A 21141-nucleotide genomic window follows, 5' to 3' on the forward strand; every position below is an offset into this window, starting at 1 on the left:
TGCCACTGGTGACTGGACCATCCACATCACCATCCCCAAGTTGTGGTTTTCCTGTGTATACAACTGGGACAATGACATAAACTTCCAGGTGCAGCAGAAAGGACTGGCTATGTTAACTCCATGTCCTTAAAGGGTAGGCTGGCTGGGGACAAGAGCAGGAGTCCCTGTTAGTTTATTAGTTAAGTCCTGATTGAACCTCATAATAACCATATGACTTGGGTTAAATCTCATTCTCTCTGTTTCCGTATCTGGAAAAATGAGTTCAATGATACTTCACACTATAAGATTATTGGAAGCAACTGATGAGACAATGAATGAAAATGATTTTATACAGAGCAAGGCATTACTAAAAGACAGGAGGTGCACATGTCCATGCCCAGGCCCTTTTGGAGAAGCATTCCAGCATCTCCTCTCAGAGTTCCACTCTACCGTGACTGGACTTCCATGTTCAATGTAGACAAGAATTTGAAGGATCTCATTTTCATCTCTACTCTATGAAAAGGTTACCCTATTTGTTTTTTCCTTCATTTAAAGTGACCTGAGGGGAAACGGACCAGACTGTTGTCCTAGGTCCAGAACCTTACTACAAAACTGAAACTCCACCCAGAAACCAGAGTCAACTAAAGAATGAGGCACTGGGCAGACACCATGCCAAAAAATATACACCCTCTGCTTTCCAGGATCCCAAATGATACTGTTCAGTGCAAACCCATCCCTCTAACCCAGAGGAAAATCCAGTTCTGCCTAAGATGAAGTTAATGCCCAGAGATGGTGTTAAAACCCAAAAACTCCCTTCCAAAACTGTGACCTTCTGTTCAAAGACTTGCTTTTGTTTAGTTATATCTTGTAAAACACTTTAGCAGCAAATTTAGGACTTATAAAATAAGGTCAATTGACAGCCTTGGGAAATGAAAGTCTCAGTTTATTCATTGAGTAGAGACAGTGGGGGCGGTAGCCACAGACAAGATGGTGCCTATGCCAGGATTTCTGCAGCAAAGATATCTCAGAACGCTGAGTTGTAATTGCTTTTAGGATTGGCACCATGGAGAAGGTGGAGCTATATAACTATATAATTATAACATTGCAGTAGATTCTGGAATGAGGATGGGTTAAAATCAGACACCATTTGACCCTGGATATATTACCTAGCCTCTCATAACTGCAGGGTATTCATCAATAAAAGGGAGTGATGTGCTTTCTATTTAATGGCTTAACAATATTATCACGCCAAAGGGCTCAATGAATGGTAGTGTTCTTCTCTAGCATCTTCTTATAGTGATATTTAACTGATAAATATTTATATATAATAAAATGCACAGATCTCATGTACATAATTCATATCTTAATGTTTTTTGACAAATGACTGAATTGTCCATTTTTACATGGATGGCTGACATATCAAAAAGAATTAGGCAAGATAAATAAAGGAAAAGAGATTATCTCTCTGCAATATAGGAAATGAAGACATAAAGAAACATACATTAATTGGTACTATAAATTTCTCTTTTTCTTTACGTGGGTAAACTGAGGTCTAGAGAATTGAGGTCTAGAGTGGGGTGGCTGAAGGAAGTTTACAAGTGATACAACTGATCTCCATAATTAGCAAATATCTCTTCACTGAAAATTAAATCCCAGGAAGATAACTCTCCCCACTAAATGCTTCATCATCAACCATATTGAAAGAGATGCAGCCACAGGTTGCCTCTAACATACCAGTTTACATTAAGAAAGGTAGAAGGAGTGAAAGAGTCCTTGTGGACACAATCTTAATCCACCTGATAGGTCCTATACAACAACAACTAAAGAAGTATTGCACTGAAAGTGCCAAGCATGCTGAAGAGATAGTTAACAGAACCTCAATAATAATATTGAATAAATGAATGAACAATATATTGACAATGTCATCCACTTGAACTCTGACCACTTCTTTTAATGTTTGGAATAACTGCTCTCCTAGTTGCACATGCACACTCTTCTGAAAAGTCCAGTGTGTCTCTTGACACCAACCTCTCTCCTTTTAGATTATTACTTCTCAAGATTTTCTTTCTTTTTTTTTTTTTTTTATTTTTTTTTTTTTATTTATGCAAGCACTGGAGTACAGGCCAGAGGCACGGGAGGGTGAGAGAATTCACCAGAGACAGTGGGGAGCAGAACAGGCAGAAGGACCGAAAACACTGCTGAGGGGAGCAGTGGGAGAGAGGAGAGGTCTGCCATGCATGTGGGTCTCTCCCTGGCCGGCCAGGAACCAAACCGGCACTGCAGAGGCTGTGGACAGCTTCACAGTGCTGCACTCAACCGCTGCACCACAGGGGAGGGCCCCCTTGAGGTTTTCTTAAACAAGACTTCATAATGATTTATTGAGAGAGAAGGGAGAGTTGCATTAGTTCTCCAGTGGGCCCTTTTTCTTTCTTTGCCTGTAATTCTTGCTATTGCCATGTGGTGTCACTATTGAAAACAGGAGTTCTCAATGGTTTTATGCCAGGTTATGGTGGAATAAGAGGTGTTAGAAAGTTGCCTTATGCAGACCTCAATGGTTCTCCAAGGGAGGAAAATCCTACTTCCTCAGCCCCAAGAGGGCCAGGCCTAACCTACAACTCTTTAGACGACCTTTCATTCCTCATTCTCAGGTCATGCCTACTGTATCAAGGTGGCTGTGTACATTGCAGCATTCAGACTGATAGCCCAGGGACTGATCTCCCTCCCTCATGCAGACTACCCTTACTTGTGTAGACAATCTTAACCCACCAGATAGGTCCTATACTTCAACAGGAGGAATCAGGAGCTTTCACCCATTTGTTTCTAGCAACTCCTGGATTATACTCAAACTTTAATAGCTGCTCCCCTTGATCTCTATCTACCAAATGTTATTTAGTGGGCAGGATTTTTAGGCCACAAAATGCTCCCATTAAAACCTCCCCCCACCCCGAGTAATCAGTGGTTGCCTACAGGCATTACCTTTATAAATCTAAGAGCAGTCATTCATAAGAATCTTCTCAGACAAGAAAGTACAGTTCCCAACTAAATTGTTCTCTCCAGATATAAAAACCACTTTTGAAATGGCAACTTCTCTTCAGAACAAGAGAAATAACAGTCATAGATAAACTACAACTCTATTAACAATATGAGTGAATCTCATATAATGCACTAAAGAACACAGATAAAACAGCACACCTATTCTATACTGTTTTTTAGATAAAGTTTGAAAACAGTCAAAATTAATCTATGTTAACCAAAGTCAAGACAGTGATTTACCCTTGAGGAAGAGACTATGTCTGAACGGTAGCAGGGATGGACTTCTGGTAGGCTACGATGCCCTGGGTCTTAATCTAGGTGCTGATTACAGAGCTTCATTCACTTTGTGAAAACGCAAGGTGTACACATATAATTTGTGTACTTAAGTGTATGAATGTTAGACTTCCATAAACATTTAAAACATAAATTAAGAATGGCACTCCTCCAAAAAAGAATGAAAGAAGAGGTTAACATACACATTTAATATTCTTGAGGCTTGAAATCATGCAACCTTAAAGACAAAGTTCTCAGAAGTGGTAAGTTTCAATCACCTCATTTCAGAGAGAGGGTAACTGAGATCTTCAAAGTCTCAAGATCACATAGGGCCTCAGTACCATCTAGGTCTCCTGCAACCCAATTCATCAGTGTTTTTACCCTTCAAAATGTTGCCTTCCTTCTTCAAATGGTAAAGGAAAGATGTAAATGAAGTCTGAAGATAAGCCAGACATCAGGCAATTAAGGTAGAAATCTTTTCTCACATTTGTATGCCTTGCATATGGCCTCAGCAGCTGGGCCAGGGCAGATGTGGCCACACAGATCTGTTGCCCATGACACATGGGTGGGAAGAATGAGGCAGAGACAGCTCTAAAGGAACAAAAGGAGAGCTCGTCTGCCTGGAATGCATTGGGAGTGAGGATTCCAACGAGGTCATCCAGGGAGAAGCTGCCTAAACCCCAGAGAAGGCTGGGTGCATTTACTGACATTCCAAACATCTGTGCTTTTGCAAAGGAGATAAAAGAGAATATGCTTCCCTGCCTCCAGGCATGATATATGGGCTTCCCAGGCACAGGGTGTGGGCTGCTGTTGAAGGGGTGATGCGGTGTTTGATGGATGAAGGCTGAGAAAACTTGCTAGGCCACACATTAATAAAATTTATCAGACTGTCTTGGCTGGTGGAATAGAATGCTAATGCCATTCTCCATGTGGATGTCAAGGGCTGAGAATGTCTGGAGAAAGAACCTGCTTTATATCTTTACCTTGAACTCACTTGTCCAAATGGGATGTTGTTCCTCCAGGCACCTTTCTTGTCTGCCTTTTTATCTCCATACCTTTCTTGGTATATACTCTTGCCTTTGACTGAATTTCCTCTATTCAGGTTTCTGCTAATGAAACCCTTCTTATCCTCCCATACTGAGGTCAAAGGTCACTTGCTTCATTCCTTGATCACCAGTTCCCCCAATCAAAGGAGTCTTTCTTCCATTTGTACCTTTTTAAATCTATTTATTCATATTTAATTTTTTACTATATCACCATATAGCTGTCCATTTTTCATGTCTCACTGCCTAGATTGATGGGTGATCCAAGACAAAAGGGATAGTATCGTTTTCTCCACAGGTTTCCAAGAACAAGGGATGTTTACATCCAATGAGATGGATGTTTCCTGCAACCTGCCGGGCACACCTGGGTGTTCAATAGATACATTTTCTGAATGAGTACCTAAGAGAGTCCTTGGGGTTGCTACACATCCTTGATTCATATTTCAGCCTCAGTTGCAGTAGACGGTTCTAATGTGAGTTCAAACACACCTCTGTTGCTCTAGTAACTTCCGCCTCTGGCACATGCCAGGAATGTCTTTCTGCCCTTGGGCCTTCTCTGATACCACAGGAGCTCTAAGCTCCTTTGGGCAAGCACAAACCAGAAGTGTGGAGAATGGCAGTCTTCAAACAGCACGTCTAGGGAGCCAGAGCAGACATAATCCTGCTCTACGTCCTCCAGGCAGCAATTCTGGGAAGTATCTGTGTCCTTCTCAGGAGGTGCCAGTGGAATCGAGCCTGTATTACCTCAGTTGTAACCTTGTGCACACACTCTGCATTGGCTTTCTCTCCTGGTCTCACTGTACCAGCTTCCTCACAACTGTTTCCTATGTGTACCTACCAAGTAAACTACCTGCTTCCAATCCTTGTTCTGGCTCTGTTTTTAGGTCAATCCAAATGAAAAACAGAACAAAATGAGAAAAAAAAAAAAGCCAGGATAAATATGTGTCCTCTACTTCCAATTACAGTTCAGTAATTCAACAGTCTCTGGCACTTCCCCATTGCCTACAACCACCTTTGGCACACAGTCCATAGTCAATAAATGCTTCTCAGCTAGAAACGAATTTTAAAAATACAAGCCACCCATATCAACTTAGCATGTGGAGAAAAATACTACTTGCAAACTCCCTAATTTATTGAAACAGTAGCCTCTGTAGGTAATTCTAGGTAAGAACACCGAGAGAATGCAATTTCATTTAATTCGAAAGTCAAATATTGACAATGTTTGATTTTACTCCGTGGCTTTAGATTCAGCCAGTTGAGCCTACTCATTGGGTTCCAGTTTCATCATCTCCAGTCTCCCTATGCTACAGGCCCAGAACTCCTCTGAGATGCTCAGTGGCTGCAGACCAGGTAGATCTGACTTTCCTAGGGCGTGATTCATCAGGTATATGATGATGGCACATCTGCACCCAATGTGTGAAAAATGGAGACATGCAGTCCCCATCCTAGGAGATGATTCAAGAGGCCGACAGCTTAAGCTTCCCGAAGATAACTCCCAGGTGCTCCCCCAGGGCCCCCAATCAAAAACACCCCTGAAAATTTGATCTCTTTTTCATAATATACTCTTCTTTCTTTGATTACTTATTTTTTGGGGGGGGCTATTTCCCTTCAGGGACTCCTTGGATGTTATCAGTACTAGGGATAAAGGACATGGACTTCTGTCCAAGAAGTAATTGGACAGAAATTCTAACTGTCTCTCTTTTTTTTTTTTTTTTAAATAGAGGCATGTTTTATTTATTTGTTTTTTGTTTATACATGCACTGGGTACAGTCAGAAGCACGGGAGTGTGAGAGAATTCACAAGAGCCACAGCGGGGAGCAGAGCAGGCAGAAGGACCAAAGTATAATGCTGAGGGGAGCAGTGGGCAGCAGGAGAGGTCTGCACGCCATGTGGGACCCTCCTCCGGTGGCCGGGGAGCAGCCGGGGATCGAACCAGCGCCACAGAGGCCGCGGGCAGCTTCGCAACCCAGCGCTCAACCGCTGCGCCACCGGGGAGGTCCTCTAACTGTCTCTTAATAACAATATTCCCCTGGCCAAGTGACTGGCCACTCTAAATCTCAGTTTTCCCATCTCTGAAATAAAGATAACTGATTTTTAAAATAACTCTTATTATATAAATATTACATAAAATATTAAATATTCTACAATATTCTACAAAAGTCCTTGGTACAGAAGTAGCCAATAAAGACGGCTTCTCTTCCCTTTTCCTTTAATTAGCTTTGCACTTCTATAATGTTTACAAAGTTCCTGATAGAAGCTGAAAAGATGCTACTCCTATTGCTTCATTTTTGCTTCAGCCCTTTTAATAGTGGATCCCTTCTGCTTTTTAAATTGTGGTTGGCTGCCTGGTTCCATGACCTCTGATAAAAGCATAATTTCTGTTTTCCATGTTACTTGGCATATAGCATGGAAAGAGACAGGTGAGGTTCTTATTCCTAAAGAGCAGAGCAACCAAAAGTAAACTGACACATATATAAATAACGGGTTTCGGAAAATCATAAGTGATGTGAGAACAGTAAACACTGGGAGATTGTGAGGGGAGGGACAGGTATGGCAGAAAAGCAATCTGACGTTTGGGTGGTCAGGGAGGGCTCAAGTGAAGGTGACAATGGGATTAAGACACCAAATGCTATGAACAATGCAAACAACTGGAGACAACGTTCTAGGCTGAACGAGGTAGGTAGAAGGTAACCAGGTTGGTGTGTGTGAGGATGTGTTGTTACTGCCCTTACATATTATTTACCAGTTTCCTAAAAGTCAACTTAGGAAGAGAAAGAGTTTGGTTTGCATTGTTCCTTGGTCCAAATTAAAAGAAACTAGCTCTCCAGCACAGCTACAGAAAGGGATTTATTTTGTTGCCTGCTAGAAGTATGGCTTCCAACTTTTGTGGCCTTTGAAAATGGTAGGCTCCTTTCTTGAAGGTTATTCTCCCCAGAACTTAGACTCCCCCAATGAATGACTATTACCTAGGCATCTGAAAATATTAAGTGAACCCCAAATCCATATGTATTGTGAGTTAACTCTCTGGCACTTAAATGGTCAGTGTTGAGGGCAAGAATTAGTCCAGAACTCTTAACATGTCATCTAGGACCTACAGAGTTATAGTCATGAATTTTAAATGACCCCAATCAAGTCACTTCCCTTTTCTGAGTATGATTCCTCATCACCATGGTGGTGAGGGATGGGTGAGGGACACTGCAGAGAGGTGTATCTGTGATTTCTATGGTTCCTTCCAGAGTTCCAGTGATTCTTAAAGCCTCTTTGAAACCACAGAGTGAAGACGCCTGGGGAACTGTGATGTTTTGGAAAGCTCTCCTACATCACTCATGTCAGCTGTGCCTGGGGCTTTGAAATGGGTCAACAGTCTCCAAAGATGAGCTGGAGAGAAGCCTGGCAATTATAGATTAAAGTGCAATTACAACATGACCCATAATTGCTGTCCTATAAGCCTGTTTCCTTGTAGATTAATAACCAACATCCTTCTTTCCAGAAACTCCACCCTCACCTTTTCCCAGTGGGGTAGGTGAGGCCGGATCAGGGCAAGGTAATTGAGTTCTTCCCTGAGGAGTTTGGGGTCAGAGGAACATAACTCCTTGATCTCATCACACTTGACTCTAGGGAGGTACCCAGAATTTCTCTCTTGGGAGGCAGGACAGGATGACTCAGGGAGAGGGAAGTCAACTGTGGGAAGATTACGAAGACTGGGAATGGGATTGGTGGGCAAATCCAACCTGGATACTCCTAAGGGCACAAGGGGTGGGAATCAGTGCTGGGGTAGGAGTCAGGAGATCCTTCCTGCATATGTGCTCACCTGATCTTACTCCCTAGGCGTCCAAGAGGACATTCTTTCACATAGGGTTCTCCATCTCTTCATCTGAATTAAGGGAACTGGCTTAACTTATAAGGATGATATTTTAGGAGCCTGGAACCATGTGACTGAAGGGACTACTTCAGAAGCTCGGTTTCTGTTTTTGTGAAAATGAGAAAAACAACAGCAATTTCACCGTAGAGCTATGGCGAGGATAAGTGAATTCACCATAGCATTTCTACTTCATTCACTTCATGTATTCCCTTAGTGGTTACCCAGAAGGTTTCTACTGTAAGCCACACTTTGCTAAGAGAGTATGAACAAATTCATACAGTGGTGAACTAAAGCCACACCCTCACAGCGCTCAAAGCCTTGTGGGGCACATAGTAAATATTTGAAAGTGGAAGTCATTTTAATAAGACATTTTGTTATGACTAAACAGTTCACACTCCTTTGCCCATGTTATGGTCAAACAACAGGCAACTGTATTCCAAGACACGGTGAATATAAAACTCTCAAGGGAAGATAGTCTCTGTCCCTGAGCTACGTTAGAGATGACACATCCAAATAACTACAGCGCAAAGCAGATAATACAGAGTGATGTAGTGAGTGGGATGTCAGGCAGCCTGCAAGAGGGAGCCACCAAGAGTTTACATGCACATCAAGTAGGCAGCTGTTACTCCACTTCCTGTGCAGTGCTGCCATGGGGGGCTGTGAGTCCAAGGTTGCCAGAACCTAATCTTTTTCAACAGAAGTCAGGTATCCAGGTTTTCATACAAAAATCAAATGATGATTTGATTTCAAATGATGACAACTTATTTCAATATTGGGAAAAAAACTCTAGAACACACTGGTTTGTCACCTCTAATTTAAGGTAAGGGCACTATTTATATTTTCGGAGGAGGGGAAAGACAGAAGTAGTGGGTGAGGGATTAGTGTATATCCTCTTTGCACTAGGCATCCCACACACATATTTCATTTTTCACTCACAACAATGTTGTGGAAGTATTGGTGTTTAGTTCCTTTTTAAAACTATTTTTTTTTTTTTGCTTTTTGCTTAGAAAATTCACATTTGGGGACTGTGTCTTGATAAACACTGGTATAGACAGGTAAGTCTACATCACTCACTACATGAGGAAAAATGATTATAGGGCAAGACTAGCATCAGGGAAGCCTAGTGAGGAAGTCATATTAGAAGTACTAGGGTGAGCTCAGTGGGGGAGAAAAGGACAAATTTGAGGTATAAAGGAGAAGTAATTTTCTAGATCTTAAAGTTAACCTATAATGTCTTAGAGGAATTCTAGCCCCTTCTAGCTCCCCAAGCCTGATGTGGAAGGAGAGACCTTATAACTGTACCCCTTTCCTTATCTTCTCTTTCACCTTCAGTCCATCTATTAGATGCCTTTGCTGAACCCCATGCCTCCCGGTGAAAAACAGAAGCTGCACCTTAGTCCTACAAAGTGGGCCAGTTAGTCTACTCTTCAAGCCACCAAGAATCTTTTCTTAGGGCAACAGAGTTCTGTAAAAAAAACAAAACAAAACAAACAAACAAAACAAAAACAAAAACCCAAAGCAAAACAAAAAACATGTAAGCATTCTTCTTGATTCCAGATCCAGAGACATATTGCCCCTGACTGGAGCTACACTGGCAGTGAGGAAAGGTGAGGAATAAATAGTCACTTAACCCCAATTCAGTTCTCATCTCCACGTCTTTCTCTGCAAGTCCCAGGTACAAGTCCAAAGCCAAGAAGCAAGCCAGCCCTTCTCCATGTATCTTTCTAGAACCCATCACCTTCCATGATATATAGTTTCATCTGGCCTCTCTGTTCCATCCCCTAGTTCCCAGCAGCTATTCCAAGGTGACCACATGTAAATTGGGGTGATAAAATGATACCTCCCCCTTTTGTGGAAATGCCTCTGTTACAATAGTGGACTCTACCTTCATATGTGTTTCTAAAGAAGAAGAGAGAGATAGTATGGTGGAAGAAGTTAAGAGTGTTATATGTTTCTTTGTTTTAAGAAGAAAAACATTTTAAGCAGATTTAAAAGATGATAAAAGTGATCTACTAAAGAAGGAGAAAGTGGGCATATAGGCTACAGAGAGAAAGACGATATGTAAAGTTCTGAAGAATTTAGGCAGGCATAAAAAATAGTATGATAAAAGGATTAATTTTTTAAGAGTGTGAAAGGCATCTCCCCCAGGCTATCAGATGGGGAGGGAGAGGATGTATAAAGGAACCTATGGGTTTTAAACTGTTAGGAAGGGAGTTAAACTATTTCCTCTGTGAATGAAGGGGGCTGGAAAAGACAGGGGTCACGAGTTTAAGGATGATGAAAAAGAAAGTAAATCAACAAGAGGATTCTAGTATGACTGCGTGGTAGAATGAGACCATTCTACCAGGATTGATGGATCGATGGACGATATATTGTGCCAAGTAGTCTATGTGCTTTTCTCCAGCTGCAGAGGTGAGGATGGAGAGCTCAATGAACACAACGCAGGTTTGCAGCAAGCAGGGCAACCGAGTGACAAAAAGGAAGAGATGAGGAGGTTATTGTGAAAAGCGATTAAACTGTGAACCATGAACTCTACCATAGCATCTTGGGTTGCTATGACAAAACCCCACAGCTTGGGTGGCTCATAATCAACAGAAGTTTATTTCTCACAATTTAGGCAGCTGGAAGTCCATGATCAGGGCACCAACAGATTCAATGTCTGGTGAGGACCCACTTCCTCAAAGACATCTTCTTTCTGTAATTTCACATGACAGAAGAAGCAAAGGATGTCTGGGGTCTCTTCTACAAGGGCAGTAATTCAATTTGCAAAGGCTCTGCCCTCATCACCTAATTATTACTCAATAATTAGTAATTATTCCACTTCCCTCAAGCTTCCCACTTCCCAATATCATTTCCTTGAGGATTAGAATTTCAACATATGAATTGGGGTGAGACATAAACATTGAGTTCACTGAACATGGATATGGAGATGAATAAAATAAAGTTGGAATAGACTGATGGAGACAGTAGTGATACCCAGCAGGTTAGTGATGCCAAGGGACAGGCAGTTTTGTTGAGTTTAAGACAGGCAGGAGGGAGGATCAATAAAACAGGACAAAATATGGTCAGAGTGTGTGATATTGTAACTAATGATTTTTGATGGGACACCATCAGGTGATGATGAAGTCCAAGGTGTGAGCCTACGAGTGCACAGTGAAGGTAGAATGGAGAAAAGTGCACCAGCAGTGAGAAGGCTAAGGAAGTGAGAGAATGGACTTCTGGACAGGGCATCCAGTAGGACCTTGAACTCATCTATTTTGATAGCCAGATGGCAAGAACTGAACCAGTTTCAGTTGAGGCAAGAAGAGAGAAACTGGATCCCAGCCCAGGATTCTATTTGACTTTCCCTTTTGGGAGAATGACTGAATTTCATGGGTATAAGGTAGGGGATGGATTAAACTCTCTGAATGGAAGGTAAACACCTACCTTCCCTGCACCGGGAGAAGGCTCTGGAGAGTACAGCAGGGAAGATAACTGCTCTTCTCGTGGCATCCATAATGGGCAGCTGCTACTAAGGTCAAGCCTGGCAACAGTGGCAGCAGGGAGGAAGTGAGACCTGAAAAACCATCCTTTCAGTCTGGGGGCTGGCAGTATTGGATATGAAGTGCTGTTCGGTGTATTAATTAGGAATAGAATATCAAACAATTGCCTTGCTTTCTCAAGGTAGCTTTTACTGACCCTGCGGGAATGAGTTTGAAGTCATTCTTCTTTGCTCCTTAAGCATCTGAATTATCTCAACACCTTTCACAACACCTTTCACGTTACAGGGTAATTTCTTTCTAGTGCTAGAAGACTACCAGTTCCATGCAGGCAGGAATTATGCCTGGTTTGTTACCATTCCATACATTACTACAGTTCTGGACCACAGTAAGAGCTCCATTCGCACGATGAGATGGATGAGCCCCACCAACTGGAAACAACTCTGTGATACAAAAGGTAGCCTGGGTGACTTGGGGGGACAGAGAGAATCAAAGACACTTCCAAGTAACTTTTCCCTTTGGGGGGCTTCAACTTTAGAAACCTCTCACCTAAAGAACAGCTAGAGGGACAGAGATCCTAATATCACTTCCAGATGTCTGCAGTCATATCGGGTTGTACCTCACCCTGTCAAGCATTTCCTTCCCCCTTCACTCCCCGCTGTAGGGAGTGGGGCCCAGTCTCCAATGACATCACCTCCCGCAAGTTGGTCCAGGACAGGCAGACAGGAGCCGGGTAACAGCCCTCTGATGTCTGAGATAATGACCATGGCTCAGTCAGGACCCATGCTGCTTAAGGAACTCTGAGGAATTTCACAAACAGCACTGATGAGCTCGCTCCTTAGTGACAGCTCTGTTGTCACTGTCTTCTCAGCTACTGGGGACATGGGGACTTGCTGACCACCACCTTGAGTTGTCACCCACACAAACTCACTTCCACACAAACTCACTTCCATCACTGGCCCCCTTCACTTGAGACGGTCTTTGTAGGGAGGTGAGTCACCTCTTTTCAGTTATAGGCTAGGTTTAATAGAAGCAGGGAGGAGGAGGAGACAGGATAAGGTTGGGGTGAAGAGAAATGTCTTCTGGCCACACTGGACATCACTGCTGGCTGAGATCTAGAAGAGTCAGCTTGTATCTGACACAAGCAGCTTATACCTGATCTTGGAGAGACAAAAACAAGAAAAACTGGTTGAGATATGGGCAGAAAGTGATGTGGAGTGAAAAAGACAAAAGTGAAAACAGAGCAAGAGATATTAAGAGAAGATACAGAAAAAGAAGGACAGGGAGGGTGGAGGCTCAGGACGGGACAGAGAAAGGAAGAAACAGAGCCCAAAATCAAGAGTTGGCAGGAGGGGACGCTGGTGCAGATCTACTGGGGAGTGGCCCATCAGGCTCCCAGATGCCAGGACAAAAAGGGGCACTGACCAGTTCCAGATGTCACTGCCTTTTGTGAGGAAGTGTGGGGGATGGAGGAGAGGGCCTGCTGCTCCTGTAGGGGCCAATGAAGCCAGCTGGCCTTCCAGCTCTGAACCAAACAAGCCAAGCTAAAGTGTGCTGGTGAAATAAAAGCACCTCTGATTTTTAAAATATTAAAAAAAAAATTCAAAATTCAGCAGATGACCAGATATGTAGGGGAGTGTGCCAGGAGAGGGTGGCACTGGGTGAGTCCCTTCCCCTTCCTGCCTCTACACTTCTGAACCTTACAGCCAGGGAGTTAGGCTCAAGGGTTAAGGTCCTCTGACTCTGAACTTTGGGAACTCTCAGAAGTGGGCATCTAGGAAAACTAGACAAGGAAGTGACGAGTCTGAAGGGTCACTTTCCTATAAGGCCAGGGCCCTCCAGCTGCCATTCAAAGGCTACCCGTCCCAGACACACAGCTGCCCACCATCCCCTAATTTCCATCTGCCTCTCAGTGTGTTTTCGACCAGAGCAAACCACACCAGAAGTAATATGGACTACTGGTGTGATTCCTGGACTTGGCGGGAGAGCAGGTAAGAAACCAGAGTGCCTGTTTTAGCTCCAACTCTACCACTGACTCATCACCTGTGCAAGCTCGAGACAGGTCTTTCCCTTCCTCAGCCCTTTTCTCTGTGGGTCAGGCAGTGGATTAAGATTCATTAAGTCTTCTGTGCCTCAGCCCCCCTTCTTGCTCCCACCCCATGTCAACCCCTGCCCAAGAGGCCAAAACCCATGCCAACTGCTCTGCTGAGGCCACGCGGGAGGACCAGACGTCTGTTTTCAATACTGATGACAGATTAGCGTGCAGGGAATTCAGCCACCCCCCCCAAAACAAGCCCCATTTCTGCTCAAAACAACTGGAACAGCAGACTACTTAGGTTTGGCTTCTCCAGTAGAGTTCCAGAAACGACAGCGCAATGGGTTCTCTGAAGGAAATAGAGAAGGCACCAAACCCATGGGTGGGGGACAGAGGAAGGAGACAGGGAGGGAAGATGAGTATTTCAACAGTTAGTTCAAAAGGGTGTCAAACATGTGGTGGCCATAAAGTGTGTGTGTGTGTGTGTGTGTGTGTGTGTGTGTGTGTATTCGTATGCATGTGCTTGTGCATGAGAAAGCAAGAGAATGTGTGTATGCATGTCTGTCTGTGCACAGGCACACGTGAGCTTGTGAATAAATAAACAATTCCAGCACTGGATTTGGCTGCAGGCTTAAATCGAGGGAGATCAAAGGAGAAAGCCTACATTTCCCTATTCTGGCCTCACCTGGCCAAATGTGTGAGTAATCTTGACTCTATCCAAAACAAGTCTTAAACTTGATTTTGTTGTTTTCTTCCTAACATGTTATTTTTCCTTTATTTTTTTCAAAATGTATGGCAATGAGTGAGAGCAACTAAAATTTACTAGTACCTACTATGTCCCAAGAACTGTGTTACATTTAACCCTGTGAAGTAGGTGTCATCTTCCCCATTCTACAGAGCCAGGTTACTGAGACCTACAGAAGATGCTGATGGTCCTAGATGTCTCAGTAAGAAGTGGTGGATACTGAAGCCACAGCCAGGTATCCCAAAGCCTGTAACTCCTTCATGCAGCTTATATCCTCCAAAATAAAGTTCCACCAGTGATCTTAAGACTGCAAATTTGGGCCAAATTCACTTTCTGGAGGGTTGATCTGGTAATGTGACATGGAGGCAAACAAATGAGGTTTATACTCTACACATCTCCCTCCCAAATGTCTTAGAAGGCCTAGTGTGTACTCAGCAAGGCTCTGAATGAGACAAGACTTCATGAGACCACACCGCTCAAGGAGTTAATGTCAGAGTGGAAATGTTAAAGACTTGTATATGCCTACCCGTACACAATTCAACTCAGCAAATGCTGAACATCTCTGTATGTCAGGTGCTCTAAGAAGATCCCAAATTATAAAGACACAAGAATCATTGTCTCTTTAAAGACAACTGCAGAATTTAAAGACACTGAAATATTAAAAATTGGACATTGGAGAGAATGCAAGTCAAGTCACACAAAGAAGGGTTAGAAGAACCTGTAATGATGGAAGCAGATATGTCAATAAATTCAAAATTCTGAATGGCAGAAGGAAAAAGAAGCAGTAAAGTAATAGTAATAGCTGGGTGGGGTGACCCCAGACCATGTGACTTAAGACAAGCACATTTTACCTCTAAACAAATAATATAAAAACAAACAAACTCTTGGGTCAGAGCATTGGTTCCTAGACAATAGGAGCAAGAATCTTGGATTTCTATTTCTAGATTAAATGTAGAAATGGGGTGTCCCTGGTGGCACAAGGGGTTAAGAGGCAACCTATGAAGCTATCTGCAGCCACTGCAGCATGAGTTCAATCCCCGGCTTGCCAGGGAGCAGCCCACGTGGCGCAGCAGATTTCTCCTGGCTTGCCCACTGCTCCCCTCAGCAGTATACTTTGGTCAGTCCGCCTGTTCTTTTCCCCACTCTGTCTCTGGTGAATCTTCTCACTGCCCCCTCACCTCTGGCCTGTGCCCCAGTTCTTGTATGCATAAATCAATCGTTTAAAAAAAATAAATGTAGACATGAATGGATTAGATGTGTTTACCTTAATGCCTGAATCACTAATAATAATAAAAAAAGACAAGTACATAGACCAAGTTTTTAAGCAAGTAGAAATCGGGTAAAAAAGGACAGAGATCCTAAACTACAGAGACCAAATTATGTGAGACCTTAAATGAAAAGACAGCATTCCAAAACTAGGGAGACTGATCTTACTATAGAGTTTATAGGACAGAGTAATGGAGAGCAGCAAGCTGGTCAGAGGGAGAATGAAAGCAATTTCTGGGGCACACTTTAATAGTATATTGAGGAACCCACCAATCCAAGAGGATTAAATGGAACAGTGCCAGTGCTCATGCAGGCACAAACACAGTGCTTGTTCCTACCAGCCATACTGGCAAATCTCACCATTTCACAATTCATGGATCATTGTGTAGCACATATGGAAGGGTCTTGCCTCAGCAGTAAAGAATAATTAGACCTAGACTAAACATTGCTCTAGTTCCACCTAACAAGTTTTAAAAGAATCCAACTGCATCCAAGAAACTGTGCTGCAGAATAGAGGTCAAAAATATTTAAAGGAATACAAAAATATCCAGCACCCAAGAAGACAAAAATCACAATGCCTGGCATTCAATAAAAAAGTACCTGGCATGTAAAGAAGTATAGAAATACAACCATAATGAGGAGAGAAATCAATCCATTTAAACTGACCCAGGACTGATACAAAGTTTAGAATTAGTGAACACAGACATTAAAATCACTACTAAAACTCTATTCCATATGTTGAAAAGTTATGGCATGGGACATGTTAGCAAAATACAAACTGAATTTATAAAAACAAAAATTACAATGTCCCAAAATAAAAAATTCACTGGATGGGATTAACAATATAGGTTAGACTTTGCAGAAATGTAGAAACACAAAGAATTTTTAAACAGCAGCAGTGAGCCAAAGGCTAAGTGACCATATGCATATGTCACTGGAGTCATCAAAGAAGAGAATGGGGAAAGAGAAAAAAGGGGCCTCCCCGGTGGCGCAGTTGGTTGAGCGCAGTGCTGTGAAGCTGTCCACAGCCCCTGCACCTGGATTCGATTCCCGACAAGCCAGGGAGATACCCACATGGTGAGCAGATTTCTCCTGTCTCGCCCGCTGCTCCCCTCAGCAGTGTCCTTGGTCCATCTGCCTGTTCTACTCCCCATTCTGTTTCTGGTGAATTCTCTCACCCTCCCATGCCTCTGACTGTACCCCAGTTCTTGTATAAATTTAAAAAATCTTTTAAAAAAAGAGAAAAAATGTAAATAATGACTCCAGAATTTCAAATGCAATGCAACTATAAATTCACAGAATTAATAAGTACAATAAACCTCAAGTACAATAAGTAATGAAAATATTGAAAACCAGTAAATGTGCCTCCCCTGGTGGCACAACAGTTGAGCGCTGAGCTGCGAAGCTACCCGCAGCTTCTGCAGCGCCGGTTCGATCCCCGGCCACAGGAGAGGGTCCCACATGGCATGCAGACCTCTCCTGCTGCCCACAGCTCCCCGCAGTAGTGTACTTTGTCAGTCTGCCTGTTCTGTTCCCAGCTCTGGCACTGGTGAATTCCCTCACCTTCCCGCGCTTCTGACTGTACCCAGTGCTTGTATAAATAAATAAATAAATCTTTAAGGAAAAAAAAAAGGGGGGGGGTAATGGCATGTCTATACAGAGAACAAATCTAGGAATAAAGACAGATTTCTCTTGGGAAGCAATGCAAAAAGATGACCAAGGAATAGCATTTCTAAATTATTAAAGGAATGATCTCTAAATTTAGAACTCTATACCCAGCAGTGATAGCTTACAAAAGCAAAACAAATTCATTACCAACAGACATAAAATATAAGAAACAGTAAAATATATTTTCAGGCAGAGGGACAATGAAACCAGATAAAAATGTAGATGTATGTGAAGGAATGAAGTACACCAAAATTAGTAACTCCATGAGTAATTACATAAAATTATTTCTTATTTACATATCTTTTATAGATAATTTATTATTTAAGGAAAAATAACAATGACTTGTGTGATTTATTTATATATATATATATATTAGAAAAAATTATGACAATACAGCATAAAAGTTTAGAAGAGATAAATAAAAGGATATCATCAATAAGGTTCCTATACCATATACAAAATGGTATAACAGTATTTACACGTTATGTTACAGGGCGGCATTCAATGAAAAATTACCTGGCATGCAAAGAAGCATGCCAATGCAACCCATAGTGAAGAGAGAAATCAATCCTTTAAAGCTGAACCAGTAAGTATTAGCAAACAAGGATGTTCAAACAGTCATGCCCTTGATGTCAAGGTCAATGGGATGGAGTCAGAAGAAACACTCATTAGTACGGGATGACTTTGAAAGCACAAATAGTATAAAAGTGAAAGAATGGAAAATGGTACACTATTCTAGCATTAATATAAGAAAATCTGTGTAGTTATACTATTTTCAGACTGAGTAGATCTAAGAATGAAAAATATCACAAGCATATAAATAACCATTTCGATAGAGATAATTCATCAAGAGTATATTACAATTCTAAATGTTTATGCATTTAATAACAGAGCATCAGAATACATAAAAACTGATTGAACTACAGGAAGAACTGGACAAATTCATTAATAGTCAGGTATTTCAATACCACTCTCAGTTATTGATACAAGATAGAAAATAAAAATTTAGTATACTTGATAATAAGCACAAAACATTTGCTTTAATTGGTATTTCTAGAACTTCCCATCCATAATAGAAGAACACACATTCTTTTTTCAAGTGGACAGTGACCACAGATGATACTCTGGGGCATAAAACCAGACTTGACAAATTTAAAATAATTACAGTCAAAAAAGTATGTTCTTTGATAGAGTGAAATCAAATTAAAAATCAATAATGAGAAGGTATCTGAAAAAAAAAAACCCAAATAATTAGAGCCTAAAGAACACTCTTCTAAATAATCCATGGGTCAAAGGAGGAAACGAGGGAAATTACAAAGTATTTTGGCCAAAATGTAAACTTATCAAAATCTATGGTAAGCCATGAAAACAGTAGTTAGGGGATATGAAAATATTACCAGAAAAATCTTAAATCAGTAACTTCAGCTACCATCTTAAGTATACAGAAAATAAAGAGGCACAAATAAACCCAAAGTAAGCAAAAAAAAAAAAAAAAAAAAAAAGGAAATAACAAAATCAGGACAGAAACCAATGAACTTGACAGCTAGGTGAAACCAAAAAACAAAAGCCGTTTCTTAACAAAAATAAATACATTTCAAAACTCTAGATTCATCAAGATTCATCAGAAAAAAAGAGATAACACAAACTGCCAATATTAAAAATGAGAGTTTTATCACTATAAATTCTAGAACAACAGAATATCATGACAGAATATTACATTTTTATTTTTGCTGGTAAATTATCTAACATACATGAAATGGACAAACTCCTTGAAACACACAAGCTACCAAAACTCACTCAAGAAGAAATAAACTGAATATCCTGTATCTATTACATAAGGTTAGAACATTCCAGTTTGCCATTATCACACTATCCTAACAAAATAGAAAGCCATGGATTTCCCACTTACCTGTGTAAAGGTCCGTATCTGTGTATTCATCTACTTTCTTGTGCTGCAGAATATAGTCCGAGACTTTGGTCCCAATAGCTGGCTGAACATCCACCCACTCCAAGGAGACCACGGTGCTGGAGGGCTCCACTGTTGGAGAGAGTCGAAGCCTACAGGAGATGACAGTTTGTTTTCCAGTCAGTATTGCGGCCCCCAAAGAGTTCGCATGTAACAAGATTAAAAGTACAGGATTCAACCTGACCGCAGATCCTGATTCAACTCACCACCAACCCCTTTCATGAACTTAGGCAATTTATTTCACCTTTTTCGGCCTTTGTTTCCTTGTCCATAAAACGAGAATAAGAAGAATTATGGTTCAGGATCAACACGGGATCCAGCAGATTAATCCAATCACATAATATGTGCTTGCAGAAAGCTGACTAGCCTCCCATGTACTTCGACTATATTCTCAATGATTCTTGGTTGTAGATTAAATTATCGACAACACCTGCAAACCTCATAGTGTTCAACCTTTCTACAATTCCCTTCAATCTCCCTACACATCAGTCAACTCCTTAATATCTAGAAATCAATACTCCCTTACAAAGGGCAAAATCTGGGGAAATATTTTATAAAGCCAAAAATAACAGAACGCTTGAAGATTAGAATTGGCAGGGTCCTAAAGAATGGTCAAGTTTGGTCCCATCATTTCACAGATAAGTACAGTCCAGAAAAAGGAATGATTTGCACAAGATCACAGAAGGACAGAAGCATAATGGCAACTTTGCCTGCCCCTGCCCAAGTTCTTGTCTTTCCACTATATTACATTCTCTCTTTTCAAAAAAGCTTTATTTTATTTATTTATGTATACAAGAACTGGGGTATAGGCCAGAGACTTGGGGGTGATTCACCAGAAACAGTGGGGAGCAGAAATGGCAGATCTACTGAAACACTGCTGAGGGGAGCATCAGGCAAGACAGGAGAGGTCTGCTGCACTATGTGGGTTAGCTCCCTGGCGGGGATTGAACTCAGGCCACAGTGACTGGTGATAGCTTGACATAGCTAAGACTTAACCCCTGCACCACCAGGGAGGCCCAATATACCACACTCTCTTAAGGACCATCCTTCCATGGGATTCTTCTCACCCCAAGAAGGATACTAATGGATTCCAGTTCCTCAGTATTTGCTCCTGTTCAGTTCTCACCCTACATTAATCACATTCCTATAATCAAGGAGACCTTTCTCTACTTCATCCAATGCTGACTCTCCATCATCAGAGCTTGCACATACACTGTTCTTTTTCTGGAATATGATAGCTGCAACTCATTGCCCGGCTGATACTTATTCTAGTTTGGGCCTCTTCATGGAGTTTGCCCTAACTATCTTCTACACTCCTCTAACTACAGCATTCCCATAGCATTCTTTCTATTAGCACCTCTGTTTCATATTTTCATTATTTAAATTTTTTAATGGCATTGTATTTTCCTGTGTTTATTTTATGTCTTTCCTTCCAATTGCCAGCTACTGAAGTGCAGATTTTCCCTATCCCGTTGAACAAATGATGAGCCCTCCCCACACCCCCATAGTCTGACACACATCAGGCATCAAGAATTATCTGATGAATGAATGAATGCAATGAATGAATAAAAAGAGAAAAGGTTCCACCCCTTCTCTGCCCCAGTGGACAATTGTTAGTTAGTGCCCGGTAAACCTTTGCAGAATGGGTAAGGGAAGGAAGAAATGATAGACCAAGTGGCATCATTAAACAGCACACACTGCAATATCAGTGTTTAACCTGACATACGTTTCTGTCCTGCCAAAGTTCCCTGCTTTCTTAAAGAAGAAGGAGGACCCAAGATTTCAGGGTTCT

At 41.7% G+C, this 21141-nt stretch overlaps 1 protein-coding gene across 3 annotated transcripts in view; it reads right to left on the reverse strand.

Moving 5' to 3' along the window:
• The window catches only part of ASTN2 (astrotactin 2), an 834050-nt gene that overhangs the window by 126480 nt on the left and 686429 nt on the right, over positions 1 to 21141 (reverse strand). For all 3 annotated transcript variants that reach the window (XM_054689531.1, XM_054689530.1, XM_037494593.2), the window contains one exon: positions 19293 to 19441. In XM_054689531.1, the coding sequence (XP_054545506.1) occupies positions 19293 to 19441 (149 nt within the window). The remainder of the gene's footprint in view (positions 1 to 19292; positions 19442 to 21141) is intronic.

Source organism: Talpa occidentalis, unplaced genomic scaffold (genome assembly GCF_014898055.3).
Source record: "Talpa occidentalis isolate TD23 unplaced genomic scaffold, MPIMG_talOcc4v2.1 talOcc4.7, whole genome shotgun sequence".
NCBI lineage: Eukaryota > Metazoa > Chordata > Mammalia > Eulipotyphla > Talpidae > Talpa > Talpa occidentalis.